This window comes from Chlorocebus sabaeus, chromosome 14 (assembly GCF_047675955.1).
Source record: "Chlorocebus sabaeus isolate Y175 chromosome 14, mChlSab1.0.hap1, whole genome shotgun sequence".
Classification (NCBI taxonomy): domain Eukaryota; kingdom Metazoa; phylum Chordata; class Mammalia; order Primates; family Cercopithecidae; genus Chlorocebus; species Chlorocebus sabaeus.
The window spans coordinates 32,127,095-32,145,020 of record NC_132917.1 but is presented as its reverse complement, the minus strand read 5'-3'; the positions used below and the strand labels follow the sequence as shown (position 1 = coordinate 32,145,020).

Below are 17,926 nucleotides of genomic sequence, written 5' to 3'. Positions count from 1 at the left end.
GCAGACTTAAAAGTGAACGATTCAACAAAAACATAGTTGGGGATTTCAATACTTGCTCTCAAAATTGATAGAAGAAGGCTCGATATAAAATCAGGAAGACTTTAAAAACTCAAAAACATACACTTACATAAGTGAAATTTATACAACACTCTAACCCATGGGTGCCGAACACACATTCTTTTCAAGTGCACGTAGAACATTCTCCAGGACAGAACAGATGCTGGGTCAGGAAAAAGTCTCAATAAATTTCAAAACACTGACTTCATATAAATTATGTTCTCTGACAGCAATGGAAATAAGTTAGAGATCCAGAACAGAAAGAAATCTAGAGCAACCTCAAGTATTTGGAGGCTAAACAAAACACTTTTAAATAATCTCTGGGCCAAACAAGAAAACAAAAGGGAAATTAGAACATATTTTGATCCAAATGAGAAAAAAGGAAAAACAAAATGTATCAAAATTTAGGAAGTATCACTAAGACAGTGCTTCCAAAAATATTTATGGCTTTAAATTTACTGTATTAGAAAAGATCTCAAACCAATAACCTAAGCTTCTACTTTAAGAAACTAAAGAAGGCCAGCGCGGCGGCTCACGCCTGTAATCCCAGCACTTTGGGAGATCGAGGCGGGCAGATCACGAGGTCAAGAGATCAATATCATCCTGGCCAATGTGGTGAAACCCCGTCTCTACTAAAAATACAAAAATTAGCTGGAAGTGGTAGAGCGGGCCTGTAGTCCCAGCTACTCGGAAGGCTGAGGCAGGAGAATCACTTGAACTGGGAGGCAGAGGTTGCAGTGAGCCAAGATCACATCACTGCACCCCAGCCTGGCGACAGCGTGAAACTCGGTGGAAGAAAGACAGAAAGAAAGAAAGACAGAAAGAAGGACGGACGGACGGACGGACGGAAGGAAGGAAGGAAGGAAGGAAGGAAGGAAGGAAGGAAGGAAGGAAGGAAGGAAGGAAAGAAGGAGGGAGGGAGGGAGGGAGGGAAGGAAGGAAGGAAGGAAGGAAGGAAGGAAGGAAGGAAGGAAGGAAGGAAGGAAGGACAGAAAGACAAACAGAAAGACAGACAGACAGACTAGAGAAGAGCAAAATAAACCCAAATCAAGCAGAAGGAAACAATAACATTAAAATGGAAATCTAGTAAAAGGGAAAACAGAAAAACAACAAAGAAACAAATGTTACTTAAATCAGAAGCTGGTTGTTTTGGGGAAAAAAAAAATCAATAAAACAGATAAACCTCTAGACAGATTGATCAGGAAAAAAAGAGAACATACAAATCATCAATCAGTATCACAAATGAGAGCAGTGACATCAGTAAAGAGTCTGCAAATATTAAAAGGAATGTAGGGAGCCAGGCATAGCAGCTCACATCTGTAATTCCAGCACTTTAGGAGGTCGATGCAGGTGAATCACTTGAGGTCCGGAGTTCAAGACCAGCCTGACCAAGAGTGAAACCTCATCTCTACTAAAAATAGAAAAATTAATCAAGCATGGTGGTGCACCTGTAGTCCCAGCTACTCAGGAGGCTGAGGTTAGAGAATCACTTGAACCCAGGAGGCAGAGGTTGCAGTGAGCCGAAACTGCGCCACTGCACTCCAGCCTGGGTGACAAAGCGATACTCTGTCTCAAGAAAAAAAAAAAAGGAAATAAAATAAAAGGATTGTGGGGAATATTATGAAATTCTTTATGCTAAAACTTGATAACAACTGAAAAAATATCAGAATTCACTAAAAAATTTTAAAAACCTCAATAACTCTCTATAAACATAATTGAACTTATATATTCAAAATCTTCCCACTAAAAACATCTCCAGGCCCAAAGAGCTTCACTGGCGAATTCTACCAAATATTTAAGGAAAAATAAGACCAACTCTACGCGAACTTTACCAAAAAATTGAAGAAAGAATACTTCCCAACTCACTGATATCAAAATCAGATAAAGATTACAAAAGGCAAAAACTAAAAAAGATTACAAGGAACATATAATATCCCTGATGAACAATATGCAAAAATTATGAACAAAATTTTAGCAAATTGTATCCAACAATATATAAGGTAATGCATTATGACCAAGTGGGTTTTATCCCAGGAACGCAAAGTTGGTTTAATATCCAAAAGTCAATCAATATATTTCAATACACTGAACTAAAAAGAATAACCAAATGATCTCCATGGATGCAAACAAGTATTTGACAAAATGTAACATTCATTCCTATTGGAAACTCTTAGCAAAGCAGGAACAGAAGACTAAAGGAATGATTTCCACAAGAAACAAGTACCAAAACAAGGATGTGAACATATAGTCCAATAATCCCAGATAGTGAGATTATTAAAGACTTTCAAAGCAATTATGGCTCAACTTCTTATTATTCTCCTTCTGAATATCAGTACAGATATATAGACTTTATGTTGTTGGGGTCATATTTATATTCAGTATTGTTACATTTCACGGTATGTTCCCTATTAATTGCGGCCTTTTAAAAAACTTTATTTTTTAAGCATTAATATTTTGTCAAGTATCGTAACTGCACCCTATCCTTATACTCCACTGATACACCTTAGTCTTATTTTCTCATTTAAGTCTTTCCTATTGATTTTAAATGTATTTGCACCAAGCAGAACACCAATTTATCTTTCATTTTAAACTCCACACTTTTATAAAGAAATTCACACTATATTTTATGCCTTTTACAAAATTTCATATATGTAGTGTGTATATATTCTATTCCTGAATTATCAAAGATAGCTTAACAAATCTACATTTAGTATATTATTAATCCCATATAAAATTAACTTAAAACATATATTAACTATAGATTTATTTTTATGAAAAAACTCAATTCTCCACAAGAAAAAGAGTTTTATGTTATTTGAATATACTCAGAAGACAGGGTCACATCCATTTGATTCAGTCTGAGATGCTTTTTAAAAATCATACATATACATACATTTTAAGACATCAACTTTTCTTTCCCCTTTGTTGTTATCTTTTCAAATGCACCTTCTTTAGTCAATCCCTGAAGAATTGGGAGATCATTTTGAAAGCAACTAACTTCTCAGGTTTTTCTTGTCTTTCATCTGGATAAATTCCCCATCATATGCGATCATGTTCTAGGAATTCCGGACTGTACAAACTCCAAGAAAACAACCATCTATTTTAAATACTTTTTTGTTTGTTTGTTTTGTTTGAGACGGAGTCTTGCTCGGTCGCCTAGAAGTGAAGTGACGCAATCTCAGCTCACTGCAACCTTCTCCTCCTGGGTTCAAGTGATTCTCCTGTCTCGGCCTCCCAACCAGCTGGGATTATAGGCACGCACCACCATGCCTGGCCAATACTTTTATTTAAATGTTAAAAACCTTAATAACTTAAATATTTAAGGCGTAAATACTATTTCTCCTCTGAGTTACCTAAAGCATATCTCATCAAATAATTGAAAGCATTAAAAACCCTTATTGCATTTCTGGAAAATAGTAGTGTCTTATAAAGATGTGCCCCAAAGGGCCGTGCCACCTAGGTTCAAGTCCAGCTCCATTTTGGATGACCTACAGCAAGTTAAATAATTTTCAATTTTTAATCTTGCAGATGAAAAGAATGCAAAGAATTCAATGTAACATTCTTCATCTTTTGTTGTATTATGGCAGTATAATGCCATTTAAAGTGCTCTGATGTTTGAATGCTGGCTCTGACATTTATTAGCTCTATTACTTAACAAGCTACTTAACCTCTCTTTCCTTCAGTATGTTTATCTACAAAATGGAGACAAAAATAGTACATTAAAGTTGGTGTGATGACTAAACGAACACAGGTAAAGTTCTTACAACAATGAACTGCAACATATATGACCAATAAATTCAAATTATCTCTGATACCACATAGAATTTTAATGGTTGTTCTGAAATTCTCATCTGTAATTCAAAGTTTTATTAGTCTAAAGTCATTAGACTACACTGTTCGTTTTCTAAATTAATCTAGTTGGATTTTTATGATATTTGAAGATTTTTTTCCATTAACTTTCACTAGAAATTACAGAAATTTCACCAGGCACAGTGGATCACGCCTGTAATCCCATCACTTTGGGAGGCCAAGGTAGGTGGATCACTTGAGGTCAGCAGTTCGAGACCAGACTGGCCAACATAGTGAAACCTCATCACTACTAAAAACACAAAAATTAGCCAAGTGTGGTGACGCGCACCTGTGGTCCCAGCTACTCAGGAGGCTAAGGCAGGCGAATCACTTGAACCTGGTAGGCAGTAGTTGCAGTGAGCCAAGATTGCGTAACTGCACCCCAGCCTGTTGATAGGGTGAGACCCTGCCTCAAAAAAAATAAAAATAAAAGTAAAAAACCAATTTCACTACATATAGTTCAAAGAAGACAATCTAACCACTACATTAACCATTATGTTCCTTGGCTAAACTCTTGAAATCTATTTAAAGAGAGGAAAAACAGTCTAATTACTATCAGAACCACAGATGAGATGCATACATAACTCTGCTCAAATCCTAATTCCACTGCCATGCCTTAGTTATAGTCACTTAGGCTTCAACTATCTCCTAGTTCTAAATTCCTACTAGACAATCAATAGAACTATTCATTTTGCCTGATACTGTCAGTAATCCTTTTCAAAAACTACTTTATCTCCCTAACTTAAAATGTACATAAAGAAAAAAATAGGCCAGGCACAATGCCACATGCCTGTAATCCCAACACTTTGGGAGGCCGAGGCAGGCAGATCACTTGAACTCAGAAGTTTGAGACCAGCCTGAGCAACATGGCGAAATCCCATTTCTACAAAAAATTACAAAAATTAGCTGAACACGATAGTGCGTAGTCCCAGCTCTGTACTGTAGTCCCAGCTATTCAGGAGGCCGAGGCGAGAGGACAGTTTGCGCCCAGGAGATTGAGGCTGCAGTGAGCTAAGATAATGCCACTTGCACTCCAGCCTGGGCAACACAGTGAGACCCTGAGAAAGAAAAGAAAGGGCCGGGCACAGTGGCTCATGCCTGTAGTTCCAGTACATTGGAAGGCCAAGGTGGGTGGATAACCTAAGGTCAGGAGTTCAAGACAAGCCTGGCTAACATGGTGAAACCCTGTCTCTACTAAAAATACAAAAAATTAGCCGAGCTTGCTGCCACGCGACTGTAATCCCAGCTACTTGGAAGGCTGAGGCAGGAGAAACACTTGAACCCAGGAGGCAGAGGTTGCAGTGAGCTGAGATTGGGCCATTGCACTTCAGCTTGGGCAACAAGAGTGAAACTGGGTCTCAAAAAAAAAAAAAAAAAAAAAAGGAAAAGAAAGGAGGGGAGGGGAGGGGGAAAGAAAGGGGAGAACAAAAGGAGGGGAGGGGAACAGAAAGGGGGAAAGCGGGAAAGGGGAAAGGAAAAGGAAAAGAAAGGAAGGAGAAAAAAAGAAAAAATAATTGCACACTATCTTAATCTATATAACGCTTCAAATTTTGCAAAACTAATCCACTGCTAGCCAAAGATGAGGAGTAAATCGGACAAAAAAAAATGTATTCAGCAAAACTAAAAATTGTTTGCTAAGTATTTTTATTTCAGAAGGAAATAAAGACCAATAACTGTGCCAGAAACTTTACAGACATTATTTCACTCTAATAAGCCTAGGAAACAGACTTTCTTATCCTAGTTTATAAACAAACAAAAACAGGTTTAATGAATTTAACGTAACTTGCCCAAGGTCATAAATCTGAGCAGATGCAGAGTCAGGGACTCACTTAAATAAAAGCATGTTATTTTCTTGAGGTTAAAGCAGAAGATATTTGCTAAGTGACCTACTAACTTATTTACAGTTAGAATCCTTACCTAGGGCAGTAGAAAAAAGTTTTAAGAACAGTTTAAACAGAAGGATTTACCACTTCATTACAAAAAAATTCCTCTCCATCTATGTGAATCTAAAATTCATACTAGGTATGCACATAAACAAATGCCATATATACATGGATTTTATAAGATTTATAGCATAATCAAACAACTTACCTTTGGTGCACGCACACAGCCTGTCTGTGCCAGAGCAGTAAATCACAGAAACAAATGTGTCCTGTTCCTCAGTGCCCTCCTTTTTGGGAGGCTCCACTTTGGCCAAAATTTCAAAGTTTGAAAGATCTAGTATTTTTACATATCCTCCCTGAGTAGTTATTACCAGGTGTCCAAGAGTAGAAATGTCAGACGTTTTTTCTCTCTCAAAACCATTCTTTGAGGTTAACTGCATGTCCTCAATAGGTTCCTCACAGTCATCCTCTCGATTATCCAATATATCTGGTGGAAGCAAAATGAGCGAGGTAATTGTGTCCTGGGGATCTTTGATATGTTGTATTTTTATTGGTTCCTCTTCTAAAGTCACTATCCGAGTGGCATAATTCATTTTATAAAGTACTAAATATCCACCACTAACATTCCTCTGCTCAGGCTGAATTATCAAAGGAGTCTGTACATCTGCTGGTGATTCATGTTGGATTACACTAATATTTGCACCATTCACTACAGCAAGATTTGATTCCAGCTCACCTTTCCGTCTATTACATAGTGCAGAGTTTAATTTATTTAAATTATTCAAGGCCTCTACTTGATTTATTGCACTCAAGGATTCAACAGGGCATGTCCGCAGTCCTACCAACAAATGAATTCCGTCAGCACAAGGAGTTATTGAGTCTATACAAAGATTCTCCTCCTCTGCAAACTTTGGCAGCCTCAAGCACTGAACCAAAGTCCCAGGCTTGGGAAACACAGAGTTCCACTTCTCAGAATCCGGAGAGGTAAGGTTGGCTGCTGCATCTGCAAATTGCTGAATGTAAGTCACAGGAGGATCCTGCAATAACAACTGCTCCTGACTATCCAGCTCCATTTCAATAATCTGTGGAACAGTAAAACCATCATCATGCAAACTTTTACTCATAATATTGTTCATCTGTGAAAAGATCTTTCCTGCTTTCTCATCAGATTCCTTGATGCTATAAAGAAGCAAAACCGGTAAAGTCCTCCTTACCAGAGGAGAATTTAGTTCTGAATTAGTGCAGGATTCATTGTCAGTTGACCCTTGTTCTGATATACTTTCACCCTGAGTTCTGCTCAAACCATCCAGTGACCTGTGAGAATTACTACTAATGGGTGAGGTAGCAGGAGATTTATATGTTAATAAACCTCCAGCTAATAAACACGGAAAAGGAATGTTGTGCTGTTCCTGATGCTTTTCCTTTGTCTTTTCACTCTTAGAGTTTGTTAAACAAGGATTTGCCCCAAGTTCTTCAAGATCCTTAACAGTATCTTCAAGCACATTTGCAACAATCTCCCACTGAAGTTTTTCTGGCTGTTGCAGAATGCTGAGTGCTGTTATATCAAGGCTTACTTCCATGGCTTCCTTCTGTGATGTATGCCCTTCAAAAAGGAACAAGGTTCATTAGACACAGCCTTGTAAAGATAAATAAAAATCAGTGGTTTAAAGTTTTCATTAAATTTTTCTACTCATCCAGTCAGTACATTATGACTAGATAAAGAAAACTATATATATATATATATATATATATATATATATATATATATGGTTTTTTTGTGTGTGGTTTTTTTTTTTTGAGACAGATTCTTGCTCTGTCACCCAGGCTGGAGTGCAGTGGTGCAATTTCGGCTCATCACAACCTCCGCATTCCAAGTTCAAGCGATTCTAGTGCCTCAGCCCCTCCCAAGTAGCTGGGATTACAGGCGCACACCACCACGCCTGGCTAATTTTTATATTTTTAGTAGAGACAGGGTTTCACCATGTTGTCCAGGATGGTCTCCAACTCCTGACCTCAGGTGATCCATCCACCTCAGCCTCCCAATGTGCTAGGATTATAGGCGCGAGCCACCGCACCCAGCCTAAAAAAATTTAAAGTGCAGTCAGCCCTCCATATTCACAGGTTCTACATCCACGGATTCAACTAACTACAGATGGAAAACATAATTTATTTATTTATTTGGAGATGGAGTTTTGCTCTTGTTGCCTAGGCTATAGTGCAATGGTGTGATCTCGGTTGACCAAAATCTCCACCTCCCAGGTTCAAGCAATTCTCCTGCCTCAGCCTCCCAAGTAGCTGCATCACCATACACAGCTAATTCTGTATTTTTAGTAGAGATGTGGTTTCTCCATGTTGGTCAGGCTGGCCTCGAACCTCCCAACCTCAGGTGATCCACCCGGCTCAGCCTCCCAAAGTGCTGGGATTACAGGAATGAGCCACCGCGCCCAGCCAGAAAAGATTTTTTTAAAAAAATGGATGGTTGCATCTCTACTAAACATGTACAAACTTTTTTGTCATTAAACAATAGAGAATAAAGACTTTTTACTCAATATTACATTGTATTAGATATTATAAGTAATCTAGAGATCATTTAAAGTAACGGGAAAATGTAGATGTACATAGGTTATAAGCAAAACTATACCATTTTATACAAGGGACTTGAGCATACCTGGATTTTGATATCTAGAGAGGATCCTGGAACCAATCCCCCATAGATACCAGGCTATTTTTTTTTCTTTGTTTCTTTCTTTTTTTTTTTTAAACATACTCAAATCTAAGATGAACTTCCTTAGAAAAACCGTACAAGTATTCAAGGGACTCAAAATTATTTTCAACTTAGGCCAGGCACAGTGGCTCACATTTGTAATCCTAGCACTTTGGTAGGTTGAGGTGGGCAGATTACCTGAGCTCAGGAGTTCGAGACCAGCCTGGGCAACATGGCAAAACCCCATCTCTACTAAAAATACAAAAAATTAGAGGCTGGGCGCGATGGCTCATGCCTGGCTCTATTCTGCTTATTTGGATAGTGTCAACCAAACTTCCTGAGGTAAGCAATTAGGTTTTTTCTAGGCACTCTTCTAAAACTCAAATTTCAATTTGAACCCTTCTTTAACTTCCTACCAAACATTCTTCTCAGTCTTCACAAGAAGCCATGTATACTTAATTCGGATCTGTGGTTCAAATACTGAACTTTTCTCTATGCAATCCTCTTAGATATCTTCAAACCTCATAACTTTCAACTAAAAAACAAATGTCTCTTCATCTGCATTCACATTTTTGAAATTAAGAAATATATTTCAATAGGCCAGGCACAGTGGCTCACATCTATAATCCCAACACTTTGGCAGGCTGAGGCCGGTGGATCACTTGAGGTCAGGAGTTCAAGACCAGCCTGGCCAACATGGTGAAGTCCTATCTCTACAAAACATAAAAAAATTAGGTGTAGTGGCAGATGCCTGTAATCCCAGCTACTCGGGAGGCTGAGGCAGTAGAATCTCTTGAACCCAGGAGGCAGAGGTTGCAGTGAGCCAAGATCATGCCACTGCACTCCAGCCTGGGCAACAGAATGAGACTCTATCTCAAAAAAACATAAAAACAAACAAACAGAAAAAAACAAAAGAAATATATTTCATAATTCTTCAGAAAGTATCATCCAATTTGACTAAAATCACTTAGAAGTGTGTGATTTCCATTAAATTGGACATGTTCTGATAAGCTTGAAACGGTAATTTATCACTTTTTAAATACTTTGGGAAGAGAAGACATCATTAATATCAAATATATATACAGGACTATCCTATAAGCCTCCATAAAGTCACCAATAGTCTTTCAATGTAACGAAATTAGTTTAGAAGATACATACTTTTACTGTGAATGAATAAGCTACTTACAAATCCTTGAATGAGGCAATTAAAAATTTGGAACTGGAAAGATATTTTCTCTTACCATATCTACTTTTTAATACTACATAAAGACAATGTTTAAACCCCTAAATGAAGTGTTATATGTAGTCAACAAAAACACATGATAATTTTCAAGACACTAGGAGCTAAAGTAAACATGGTATCTTTAAAGTGTGAAAAATCAAAACAGGCATAGATGAAAAGAACAAAGGTAGAAAAAGGGTAAGAAAATTGACCAAATATGAGTACTATAATTGCAAAAACACGTACTGAGATCCTTAGACCCAGGGAAAATAACAAAACTACAGCACACAAAGGAAAGGTTCTAGTGAGAATCAAAAAAACTTAAAACAGCAAACACTTTACAAAGGAAAAACAGAAGCCCACACTTCAAGGAACTTAACAAGACCAAGGAGTTATTTTTTGAAAGAGTTCAAAAACTTGGCTGGGTGCAGTGGCTCACACCTGTAATCCCAGCACTTTGGGAGGCTGAGGCAAGTGGATTACCTGAGGTCAGCAGTTCGAGACCAGTCTGGCCACAGAGCGAAACTCCATCTCAGAAAAACAAAAGAGCCAGTCTGGCTGGGCACGGTGGCTCACGCCTATAATCCCAGCACTTTGGGAGGCTGAGGCGGGCGGATCACCTGAGGTCAGCAGTTCGAGACCAATCTGGCCACAGAGCGAAACTCCGTCTCAAAAAAACAAAAGAGACAGTCTGGCTGGACGCGGTGGCTCACGTCTATAACCCCAGCACTTTGGGAGGCCGAGGCGGGCAGATCACCTGAGGTCAGGAGTTCAAGACCAGCCTGGCCAACATGGTGAAACCCTGTCTCTACTAAAAATACAAAACTTAGCCAGGTGTGGTGGCAGGCACCTATAACCCCAGCTACTCGGGGACTGAGGCAGAAGAATCCCTTGAACCCGGGAGGTAGAGGTTGCAGTGAGCTGAGATTGTACCACTGCACTCCAACCTGGGTGACAGAGCAAGACTCTGTCAAAAAAAAAAAAAAAAAAAAAAAAAAGACAGAAAGACAGAAAGACAGAATGAGAGAAAGAAAGAAAGGAAGAGTAGTAGTTTTTGCAGAAGGACAATAAAATGGGAAAAGAGCATTAGCTTCCTCAGTCTACTCTTTTTAAAAAAAAAAATTTTTAACTTTTCTAGAATGAATTACACATTTATACATTTTTAAGGGCATTTTCCTGCCTTATTTGGTGATTTTTTTGTTCATTGCTAAGAACTGCTTCAAAAGACTGCTGAGGATGAACCCAAAATTGTCCAGTGTTCCATTTAGTGCCTTTCAAAAAAGTTTGATGACAAATTAGAATTTAAAGAATATTTTTACTACCAAATGTTAACTATAATTTTTGTGAACTGTACTACACAAAACCATTCCTCTTCTAAAAAGATTTAAGTTATATATGTCCTTAGTACACAGCATCTGACATTAAACAATAGCCACAAGTTAATAACAGTCACTTTTTTAAAATACTGGCTACTTCCCAGGCACTGTGCTTTATATGCACTTACCTTATCTAATTCTTTTTTTTTTTTTTGAGAGGGAGTTTCTCTCTTATTGCCCAGGGTGGAGTGCAATGGTGATCTCAGCTCACTGCAATCTCTGCCTCCCCGGTTCAAGCGATTCTCCTGCCTCAGCCTCCTGAGTAGCTGAGATAGGTATACGCCACCACACCCAGCTAACTGTTTTTCATTTTTAGTAAAGACAGGGTTTCACCATGTTGGCCAGGCTGGTCTCGAACTCCTGACCTCAGGTGATCCACCCGCAGTGGCCTCCCAAAGTGCTGGGATTACCGACATGAGCCACCAAGCCCGGCCTAATTCTTAAAACTCTAACAGACTTTAATACCGCTATGCCATATATCAGAAGTGCAATCAGACTATATTAAGTAGAAGAGTTAGGATTTAAATTGACAAAGTAAAACTATTTTGAAGCATATTACTAGCTTTTCCTACAAAATAACATTAAAATACAAAGTATATTATTTTGTCCTAATATTTTATAAGCTAGTAAGGCATTTTACTTGATATTTTAATGTCTATAATTTCATACAATAAAATGTAGTTCTGTATTCACCTATATGAATAAAGAGCTTTAAACACTACTTTTAGTTAACAGAATACATTATACAAATAAAAAGATTTAATTACTTGACATGTGACAAAAATTTAATGTAACTATCCACTTTAATTCCTTTGGCTCAAATAGGTACCATTTAAACTTTAAATACGGAATACTATGTACATACTACTAATTTGAGATCTCTGACACACAATATTTCAGTCTTCTGTGTATACTAGCAAAAATTTAGAGTTAGCATTAAGTAAGAAATTCAGAATTAAGTGGTAGTTAGCTGTATACACAACTGTGTGAAGAATTTTTTAAATACATTATCTAATACTTTTTACATACCTGTCACAGAATCTGATCTGGAATGCTCTTCACTGTCTGAATCCTCCAGTAAATCATCACTTAAATCAAAAGACAAAGTAAACAATTTGAATTTCCAAAAAAGTATACATCATATGAGCAAGCAAAGAAAAAAGAGTTTTTTTGGGGTTTTTTGAGAAAGGTCTCACTCTGTCACCCAGGCTGGAGTACAGTGGCAGGAACACAGCTCACTGCGGCCCTGACCTCCTTCTGGCCTCAAGCAATCCTTCCGCCTCAGTCTCCCATGTAAGTGGGACCACAGGCACACGCCACTATGCCCAGCTACTTTTTTTTAATTTTTTGCAGAGATGGGGTCTCACCATATTGCCCAGGCTGGTCTTGAACCTTTGGGCTCAAGCAATCTTCCCACCTCTACCTCTCAAAGTGCTGGGCTTACAGGCATGAGCCACTATGCCTGGCCTGAAAGTACAGTGTTAAAATCACTACTACATATCTCAAACCTAAAAAACAATTAAAATTGGCTTAAATGAAATATAAAGAGTACTTTGATAACATAACTGATTAACACCACTGACAAAAATCTTCTTAAATCATTAAATGTCTAACTGAAATAGGGTGTGCAAACCTCTAAGAATCTATAACAACATCTGTAGGAATTTGAAGACTACTGTGTGACTAAGGACAGCTTGGGCAAACAAAAATATAAAAGCAGCAGCTAATAAAATCAAGCACCAGCTTGTAGTAGTAAAATGTTAAGAACTATTCTATTACTGAATTCAGGACAGCCTAAAACCAAACATAATAGTTGTATAAGCACGTGTGTATGTTTGTGTACTCACATGTACATAAAATTTTATTTTTGTTTTGTATTTTGTTTTGGAGAGACTAAGAACTCCTTTACATACAGAAGACAGGGGGTCATCAGGACAAGACAAAGTCTTATCTCAATCTCCTGACCTTGTGATCCACCCACCTCAGCCTCTCAAAGTGCTGGATTACAGGTATAAGTCACTGCGCCTGGCCTACAATGTTATTTTATACATAATATAAATTGGCATTCTGCATTGAAAATGATATTAAGGATATTACTGCACTCCAAGGCAATATTTGAAATATTTTGGGGCAGCTAAGCGGAAGTTCACTTATATATTTTTGAAAAAGTTTCTCTGTTTTAGTTTTTTCAGGTGATAACAGTCGCCCATAAACCAATTTAGTGCTATAATTTACAAAAGCAAAAAATGTAAAAAAGTTTAAAATCAGCTGCTAATTCATTAGTCTCATTGGCTGGTTTCAGAGAAATAGGGTAAGTGTAAAAACGAATTCAAAGAATAAATATAATTTGGAATTATCAAAAATGAAGAAGTCCAAACCAAGAAAATACAATAGGTTTTAAGTATAGAATGGCTGTTATATTAAGAAAAATAAATAACCCAGTATTAACCTGTTGTACTAAGATGAACAATTAAAATTAAGTAGTAGTATGTTTTAAAGGAATTCAGGTGTCTTGATATTTCAAAGAGGGCTGCCAGTAAAAGCCTTAAATTAGCAAAGAATGTTTTATTCTGAAAGTTTTCAAAAATACAATCAGAGAACAGGCACAGTGACTCACACCTGTAATCCCAGCACTTTGGGAGGGCAAGGAGGGAGGACTGCTTGAGCCCAGGAATTCGAGACCAGCCTGAGTAACATAGTGAGACCCCATCTCCACAAAAAAAATTAAAAAATTAGCTGGGCGTGGTGGCACATGTCTTAAGTCCCGGCTACTTATAAAGCTGAGGTAGAAGGATGACTTGAGCCCAGGAGGTAAAGCCCAGGTGACAGAGCAAGACCTTGTTTCAAAAAAAAAAAATTGTAAAATCACATTCTTTTAAAATATTTTGTGACAAAAATATTCTCAAACTATTACATCACAACTTATATGGCTAAGGCCAGGCGCAGCGGCTCACATCTATAATCCCAGCACTTCGGGAGGATGAAGCAGGCAGATCACGTGAGGCCAGGAGTTTGAGACCAGCCTGGCCAACATGGTGAAATCCGTCTCCACTAAAAATACAAAATTTACCCAGGCATGGTGGCGCGGGCCAGTCCCAGCTACTCGGGAGACTGAGGTATGAGAATTGATCGTGGGAGGCAGAGACTGCAGTGAACCAGGATCGCACCACTGCACTCCAGCATGGGCGACAGAGCGAGACTCCCTCAAAAAAAAACAAAGAAAAAAAATTATATGAACAAAATAACTAAATTGTACACTTACACGAATTTTATGGTTTGAAAATTACACTTCAATAAACTTTTTTAAAAATCACATGCGGCTGGGCACGGTGGCTCACGCCTGTAATCCCAGCACTTTGGGAGGCCAAGGTGGGTGGCTCACCTGAGGTCCAGAGTTTGAGAACAGCCTGGCCAACATGGAGAAACCCTGTCTCTACTAAAAATACAAAAAATTAGCCAGGAGTAGTGGCAGGCACCTGTAGTCCCAGCTACTCATGAGGCTAAGGCAGAAGAATCGTTTGAACCCGGGAGGCAGAGGTCGCGGTGAGCCGAGATCGTACCACTGCACTCTAACCTGGGTGACAGGGTGAGGCTCTGTCTCAAAAAAAACAAAAAAAAACAAAAAAAACAAAAATAACAAAAAAAAAAAAAAAAAACAAAAAATCATGCATTTTAAAAATAAACTAGAATACATATAAACGTTACTATAATTCCATAGTGTAATTATGACTACTCTGTATTTCATCAATTTCCATTCCTGCATTTTCCCGTTTTCCTGCAATAAGCATGCACTATTTATGTAATAGGCACTGTATTTACTAAAGACTTCTACATTTTGCAAAACTTTTTACAAAGCAATACACATGCAAAATAAATATTACAGTTAAAGTAAAAATGTTTAGTTAAGATTATATGTGTTTCTGAAAACTAGACATACTAGTAAGGGTACCTTGGTTTATAGCAATCCCATAAACAATTTTATTTACATTCAAGAAATTTTTACCAATCTGACCTGATATACAAATGACAAGTGAATCATCTAGAAAAAAATCTTAATTCATTAAAATTAAATGTATTACCAAATCTTCTTCCTTAATTCAGAAAAAAAAATTGTCTTCTAAGAAAAAATGGTCAAAAACAATTTCTCCTTCCTTCAATGTAAACAACAAATAAAAATAAATTTTATAAAAACAATTCTAAGCAAGCTATATTGCTAATTACTTTAAACTTCTTGGATAAGCTTAGATTTTTTTCCAATTAATGTATTATTCTTCAAGCTAATGAAACCCACATAGTATATTTTATAACCAAATATATTGGATCTTGTGCCACACAAAGTCAGAGGTAGTATGGCTCATTATATTCACTATCAATTCCAACAGGACTGCTCCTACTTCTTGGGGAGGGGAAGTGCAGAGAGCAGGCGTAAGGTTAGGGATGAAGTTTCACCTCTTCAGCTTCCTCCTACCACATTAACTTAATGTTTTTGTATGATTTGTTTGAGACTTTCTTCAGAGAAAACTGACCTTCGACCCTAGATTACACATTTCTTAAAAGCAAGTAGAGATTACCTCAACTCAAGCACGTTACCCCATATAATGTTGAGGAGTATTTCCACTAGTAATACAGAATACATGTTTATCTAAAATGCACATTTTACCTGGGAGACTGTGACTATATGTGTGTGGGTATATGTAATCCTAGAAGTATATTTTGATTCAATTTTTAATACCCAAATTACAAAACCTCAAGACAAAGTTCAAATTAAAGTAAGTGCCTAGAAGGACATATAAATTTCATTATCTTCTATTACTTTTCCACTAACTTCTAAGAAATCAGAGAAATCAGGCACACTTAATATCTAGTACTATTGGCAAAATATGGTCAGAAACTCAAGACAATAGTTAAGCTGCTTTCTCATTAAGCTTTCACAGAGATTTATATTAATAGAACAACCACAAGGCTTTATTCAATGTTATTACCAAGAGGAACTAGATAGAATACACATATTGTAAATTTTCCACTAATTCCATTAATGAAATAACTTCCATTAATAAAATTTTACATTACTCCTTAATGAAAGTACATCCCACCAAAGGGGTTGTGAAGTAAAATGATAAATCACTGATTACAGAGTAACACCCATCACATATCAGTAACATAAGGAGCCCCTGGAAGTGAAATGGCAGATATTCTCAGTCTATCAAGACATCTGATCACAGTTAAATAGCTCCATTTCACATGGCTGCCTACAGAATCTTTTTTCCCCCCCACCTACAGAATCTTACTAGCCCAGTTCAGTCAAAACCGTAGTGGTTCTTAGGAAACAAGTAAGTGAAGGAGGGTGATACTTAGACTCTCCCACCCCACCTACATCAGATGCAGCACAAAAATCAGGAATCTCTCAGAGAAGTTGAGTGAAGGAGAATCCAGAACAGCAATTTTACCAAAATATTTCTCTAGCAATAATTATGGTACCTCAACTCACTGCTGACTACTGGTACACTGTTTTAAACAATTAGATCTTCTTACTTCACCTCAGGTTATTCCATTATTATTATTCATTAGCACTGCCATAATTTGAGGTGCTAATGAAAAAAGGGAAACTGAAATCATCTAGTTCAACTGCTCTATGAAAAAGATTTAGTGGAAGGTGAAACTACAGTATAATTTCATTTCATTATTTAGACTTTTCAATGTGACTTTTCATCATCTATTGTTCAATGTGGCGATTATTTCCAATTGACATAGATTGCGATAGAATGTTAAGTATATTTTATAAACTATGCTGTTTCTGAAGATTTTTCTTCAAGAATCACAGATTTCAGATTTCCAACCAAACATTTACTCTCTGATCTCTTAACTGCATAACTTTTTTTCCCTCCTCTTTAATTATTAGAACTATAAGAATATAAAATTTAGGAAAACATGTTAACATCTATTAAATACTACTAAAACAAACTCACATACCTATCTCCTTCCAATTTTGGTATATCTGAGCAACTAGAGGAGTCCTCCAGCCACGCCAAAGTTGGTCTCCTTGAATCAACTCCTGAGCTTGGGTCTCCTGAGAGAATAAGCTGTTGTACAATTGCTGGATCATAGGCATTAATTTCAAACTTTAAGTGCACCTAAACAAATGAAAAGCCTAAGTTTACAACCGATTTTTTTTTCAGTTACTAATTTGTTACTTCAAAATTCAAACATACCTTCATAAGTTTGGAAACATCCCATATGCAGATCTTCCCTCGTTTAGTTGCAGCAGCTAGAAAATGAGGGCAGCTCCCCGACCCAAAGCAAGATATTCTGTCAGTTCCATCCGTACAAGGAAACTGTGCAGGACTTGTTGCAAGAGTGACTGACAATGGCACATTCTGTGTGTGCTCACCTTTCACAAATGGGCAGTTTGGGGAATGTCTTTCGTGTTCAGACCTTTACATAGATTAAGAAAGGAAAAGTTTACTAAAAATAAAGCAATTCAGTTTGTACATTAAAACAGAACTCCAAGATCATCACCTTTTTTTTATCTGAACTTAAACTATTCATCATTAAAGACTTAATATAACCAAATCATTCAGTATTATGAAGATCACTCTAACATGTTCAACCATTTATAATATTCACACATTCAATATTCCAAACATTTAACAATAGCAGTTGTTACTCACTTCAACTGATTATAAAGTCAATCTCAGACAAAACTGAGAAACTAATGCTATAGTGTAAGTAATGCTATATTACATACTACAAAATTGTTTAAACTCTTATTTCCTCGCACTGGTTTCCTACAGCTTTGAATGATTAACTACTATGTTTCAATTTAAAATTCTCCATA

General features: G+C 37.2%; 1 protein-coding gene across 9 annotated transcripts in view; it reads right to left on the bottom strand.

Annotated features, from left to right (window-relative positions):
• Window positions 1–17,926, bottom strand: part of BIRC6 (baculoviral IAP repeat containing 6) — a 255,476-nt gene that overhangs the window by 193,841 nt on the left and 43,709 nt on the right. For all 9 annotated transcript variants that reach the window (XR_005243294.2, XM_038006769.2, XM_038006768.2 and 6 more), the window contains exons 7-10: window positions 17,301–17,523; window positions 17,062–17,222; window positions 12,121–12,179; window positions 5,998–7,392 (exon numbers count right to left, since the gene is read on the bottom strand). Coding sequence is in view for 8 of the 9 variants with exons in the window: in XM_038006769.2 (XP_037862697.1) it covers window positions 5,998–7,392; window positions 12,121–12,179; window positions 17,062–17,222; window positions 17,301–17,523 (1,838 nt within the window). In the remaining variant the exon portion in view is untranslated. The remainder of the gene's footprint in view (window positions 1–5,997; window positions 7,393–12,120; window positions 12,180–17,061; window positions 17,223–17,300; window positions 17,524–17,926) is intronic.